This window comes from Ictalurus furcatus, chromosome 29 (assembly GCF_023375685.1).
Source record: "Ictalurus furcatus strain D&B chromosome 29, Billie_1.0, whole genome shotgun sequence".
Classification (NCBI taxonomy): domain Eukaryota; kingdom Metazoa; phylum Chordata; class Actinopteri; order Siluriformes; family Ictaluridae; genus Ictalurus; species Ictalurus furcatus.
The window spans coordinates 13,132,258-13,137,618 of record NC_071283.1 but is presented as its reverse complement, the minus strand read 5'-3'; the positions used below and the strand labels follow the sequence as shown (position 1 = coordinate 13,137,618).

The 5,361-nt window shown below is 34.7% G+C and overlaps 1 protein-coding gene across 1 annotated transcript; it reads right to left on the bottom strand.

Annotated features, from left to right (window-relative positions):
• Positions 1–1,380: 1,380 nt before the first annotated feature.
• On the bottom strand, positions 1,381–4,401 carry LOC128604340 (C-type lectin domain family 4 member K-like). Its single transcript, XM_053619412.1, has 3 exons — positions 3,826–4,401; positions 3,599–3,690; positions 1,381–2,614 (listed from the first exon to the last, which is right to left on the bottom strand). The coding sequence occupies exons 1-3, from the start codon at positions 4,121–4,123 to the stop codon at positions 2,507–2,509; spliced, it is 498 nt and encodes a 165-aa protein (XP_053475387.1). The 5' UTR covers positions 4,124–4,401; the 3' UTR covers positions 1,381–2,506.
• Positions 4,402–5,361: the final 960 nt, after the last annotated feature.

The window sequence follows — 5,361 nt, the reverse complement described above, 5'->3', positions numbered from 1 at the left end:
TTTTGAGTCTATCAGTTTAGCATGTCTTGACTTAGTAATATTTTGTCATTCTTCCTTGCAAAAACATTCCAACTCTGTCAGTTTGGCTTGGCATCTCCTGTGCACAGCCCTCTTTAATTTAATCAGTTAATCAGTCATTTTAATTGATGGCAGGTGTATACTAATTAATATTTAAGATGACTTTGAATATGATTGGTTGATTCTGAACACTGACACATTCCAAATTATAAAAGGGTGTGCACATTTATGCAAGTACTGTATAAAGTAAAAGGAATTTTACAGGAATGTAAAAGAAAAACAAAGACAGATATCATCCAATGCATTTTTATCAAGTTTAATCTGTCATATAATGAATGGTATTTAAATAAACAAATATTTCAGCCTATTGTTGTCTCAGAGATAAATGGAGCAGTAAGTGAGTAACTGTAGGCCTGTGTGATACATGTGCTCAAAACAGCCATCATTTTAAACATTCAGAAACAAACATAGACAGCAAAATTTACAGTCACAATATATTTTATTCTTCCATCGGTCAAATAATTAATGACAGTAAATTATGTTTATTGCAAATACATTAAAAAGTGAATGCATAATTTGAATTAAATAAAGAAAATCACACAAGGTTTACATTTTTCATTCATTACCTAAGACTAATGTCTACACTGCACCCAGTTTAAGCTGAAAAATATGAAAATGATTTTCTCATTTATTAAAAACGTTACAACATTGCATATGAGATTTTATTAGCAGTAAAAGTTTGCAATAACTACAGTACCATCTTCTTTATTCTATAAATTTCTAGGAAATTACTGTGTATGTATGAATATACATATATGAAAGTGTTTTAAAGATCTTTTACAATGCAGATGCCCGTAATTTCCCCCCTAATTTCTTCATTATTCCACATAAGCATGTTATATAGTATAAACATAGTATAATGTCCAGAACAAACAGGTTGATAGAAATGAAAAAGATTAATAGGTAACTGAGTAATTACATGACATAAGTCACTTTACCTTCTGTTGTTAGGGTAATGGGGGAGCTGATGTAAACAGATGGCTAATTCTAATTGGAATCAAAATATATTCCCAACCCTTTATTTTTTCTGTGAATTTTCGCCTAATTTTTCTCTCCCAGTTTCTTCACCTGCCAATTCCCACTAACTGAAGAGGATCAAGGATAACACATGCTTCCTTGGCATCCATTGTGGAAAAAAAAACCCCAAACCATTATACAGAATGAACCTATCTATCAAGAGAATATATATATATATATGTGTATGTATGTATGTATGTATGTATGTATGTGTGTGTGTGTGTATATATACATATATATCTATATATATATATACACACACATACATACATATACAGTCATGGCCAAAAGTTTGCGATCACCAACAATTTCATGCAATTTTTCACAGTTAATTATGTTTAGCTCTGTTTGGGCTAGCTATTGGGCTATTTTGTGTCAGTTTGTGCTTCTTTCACCAAATATTGCGTGGTAGTGAAAAGTTGTGAAGTTGTGTTTTTTTAAATAATAATTTATAGTTTTTCGCTGTAACAAAGCTTGCAAGGTGAGTTGGTCTCTGGTGATTTCTTTTTGTTTTACTGATCTTGCAATTTGATATGCTGTTGTAATTTTGTTGTAATGAGCGATAATTGACAAACATTGATGTGGGTACTGCACGTGCACGCTGAATACTGCTTTTAATGACTCTCTGTTATCGCTTTCTTGTTTGCAGATTTGATCATGGTTCGAGGAAAGGAATTGTCGTCAGAGAAGCATGCACAAATCTTCATTTTGCACAAACAGCAGATGTCTAGTAGGGAAATTGACAAAAAAACTGAACGTGGCGCAGTCCACTGTTGTCGCCACAGTCAAAAGAGCAACTGAACTTTCATGAACAAATATATAGTGATTGCAAACTTTTGCCCATGACTGTAGATATATAGATATATATAGATATAAATATAGATATATATAGGTGTAGATATAGATATATACATATATATATAGATGTAGTAAAAAAAAATCTATATTTTGTACTTTGTGTCCTTTTAATTTGAATGCCCTTGTTCATATGCTTTCAAGTTAACTATCAATTGAGGAACAGCAACTCTTTTCCAGTCGGACACTTAATTTCCATTGATATGAAGTAATTCCCCAACTAAAGTTCTGATGAAAACATCCAGCACAAGGTTCAAAACATTCATGGCTTGAACTCTGATGCTTGGCCCTAACAATGTAATTTTTGTAGTACGTATATTGTAGTTGTGTTGCTGTGTTTTATATGGTTCCTTTATGAGTCTGCTTCATCTTAACATGATCGTAGACCTAAGTATTAATCTACTTCTCGATTTTGCCCTGTTGTTAAAATGTCTATGCAAATAAAATTTCATTAAAATTGAATTTAATATATGGACCCCTTACACAAAAATGTCCCACAACAGAACTTGACACAGAATTTTAAAGTTATAGGCTGAGAAGTATATAATAGTTTTGTTTACAGGTCATCTTTGCTTTCCTTGTAAAAGATGCTTCCATCTTGTTGCACCTTCCAGGACACATGTGTTTCCCTCGATAGGCCATGTTCATTCAGTTTCAGTGTGAGCTGAAGAACAGAATCAGGATTTTAAATATTTGTAATCAGGACTGCTAAATAATACAACCTCTGTTATTTTTATTTATAGCAATGCTGTTGAATCAGTCAGAAGGGGGTGATTAGGTTTTTTTCCACACAGTAGTTTCAAGTGTAATTCAAATTGCATGTTTATGTTAATGCCCTTCTTGTAATACATGGTCATTTCTATGGTAACAACTAATTCACAGGAAAGTCTTCAGGACAGAGGAGTTTATAGTTTATTGATAACATGAAAAGCTGCTATTTTTCGTAATAAAAAAAATGTTTGTGAAAAAAAGTGACACTGGTGAGGGAACAACTGTTTATAGCTGCTGTAATGTAAGTGACAGCAGGAACTAGCTTGTTTTACAGATATACCACAACATAGAAAACATATGAAATCTTTAAACTGAGGAAATGTACCATTTTGAGAAAAAAAAACTTAGTATTCCAGTCTTTTGTTGCCTCTGTCCCAAATTATGGCCATGAAATTCAAAATTAAAAATTCAAAAATTTTTTTCTTGAAATGGTACATTTCCTCAGTTTAAACATTTGATATGTTTCCTATGTTCTACTGTGGATAACATACAGGTTTATGAGATTTGCAAATCATTGCATTCTGTTTTTATTTACATTTATTTTCATTTTACACAGAATTGGGGTTGTATTTTTCCCTATCAGTAATTCTAATTTATAGTGTGGCCTCTGAATATTGCTGAGGACTAAGGACTAGTTTCCTATTATATTTCAAAGAGAAAACTGTTTTAACCTTGTACTGGTTTCAGTCTGTTTGGGAAAATTGTCCTATTCTGTTACCATTAAGCTAGAGCCTTAAAAAAAATCAGTTAAACATGTTTTTGACTTTTGATTTCACTATAGCCTTTGTGCATGATTAGCCTGGTGTTAAACTGATTTATCAAAAAAAAAGTACTTTGTTTTTAATCTAGTAACAGTTTAAAACTTTGAGTGACTTACCTGCTTTAAAATGGCTGACTGAACAGCAGGATCAAACACACTCTTGTCTCCTTTAATCTTCAGTTTCAGTATTTGAGTTCTCTGTATATACTCTGTAGAAGACACAGTGGACAGTAAAAAAGACAAATGTAGGATTATTCATTCCTTTTTTGTGGGCGATTTTAGACGTGATGCTTTATGGCTGTCACAAAGGACATGTAACAGTAACCAAAAACCAAAAAACTCACTTTTGTGGCAGAAGAAATAGAATTGGCTGTCGCATGGTCTATCCACTATCAAGCTGTTATTAGCTGAAGCACAGTTGTCATTGTGATCAACATTATTTGGAAAGCCAGGCGCCCACCGGAGAGTTGTCGGTGTAGACCAATCCGACCATATCCAAGTCCACCTATATAGGCCAATCCAAGAAGTGCCCTGGTGCATCGCCAACTGCTGTAACTCATTGTTCTGTGTTACATTTAATGGGCTGGCAATATCTGTGTGATGTGTGCGGCAGTACCCGAGAGCTTCTCCAAAGGTATACATGAGAGAACTGACAGCAACAAACCCTTGGATAGCTGTGAAATAGTAAAATTACAAATAACTGACTGAAGTGAAAGACAACATGAATTTATGAAAGCTCAAGCAGCATGCCATACTGGCTATTTCATGACATTGGTTACAATCATCCCCTCTTTCATTAGTCAGCAAGACTTCAGCACAGAATTCAGCAATATAATTAGCAAATAGTGATAACATGCAGCGAAAATCCACAGTCATCCACATGTCTACAGTAGATACAGAATCTTTTCAAATGTGAGGTCATCATTGTAATCGTATTATATATTCCAATAAACAGTGGAGAATGTATTGGATGGTTTTGCTGCATGGAGAAAAAATAAGATTTCACTGGCCTACAACTAGCCCGGCCATCAATATCAGAACTTTTCAGAACAGAATCAGTGAGTGAGAGTGATTCTCATCCATAACAGGGATCAGTATCAACACTTTGAATGATTGTCATCCTAAATAAACTACTGGATCAGCAGTATGTATGAAGGCTGTCTGTTACAGTCTGGATCTTTACGAACCCTTGTGATGACATATATGACCTCCACTAACTCTGAAGGAAGAACAGATGATGGGAGAACAGATGGTTATGTATTGTGGCTCTACAACTAAGTGGACCACTAGTCCATCTAGGTCACCCAGGATGAGCGTGAGATAGTGGGGACCTTTTATAGGTCATGAGATGTCTCAAAAGAACACAGGAACATGGGAATACTCCACTGGTTTCAGAAAAACCCAGCATGACCTGACCTCTACTTAGGCATGGAACCACAGCTATATATGTAACCTTCTCTTTTTTAATTAGGATGAAACATAGGTAAATATAAACAAAGACGATTGGATTTAGATACTAATGAAGTAAATCAAAATCCAGATGTTAGCTTACCATCGAAACATATGAAGTGTTTCTGATCACTGCAGTAATAATCGAGCCAGTATCCACTTGAGTCTATTGCACCACATTCTTGATTCCCACCAGCATTATCAGGCTGTCCAGGAGCCCAAAATGATTGACTGACATACAACCCAGAGCCATTATCGATCAAGTACCAGGTGTCGACATTGTTGTACAGTCCGATCCAGCCAGTTGCTGGCAGACCTTTATTTTCTGCCTCAATATTGAACCTTTCCCAGTCATCATCACTCTGCACTGTAGCTAAGTTGTCATAATTGTTCATGCAATAACTTTGCGCATCTGACCATGTCGCTAGATT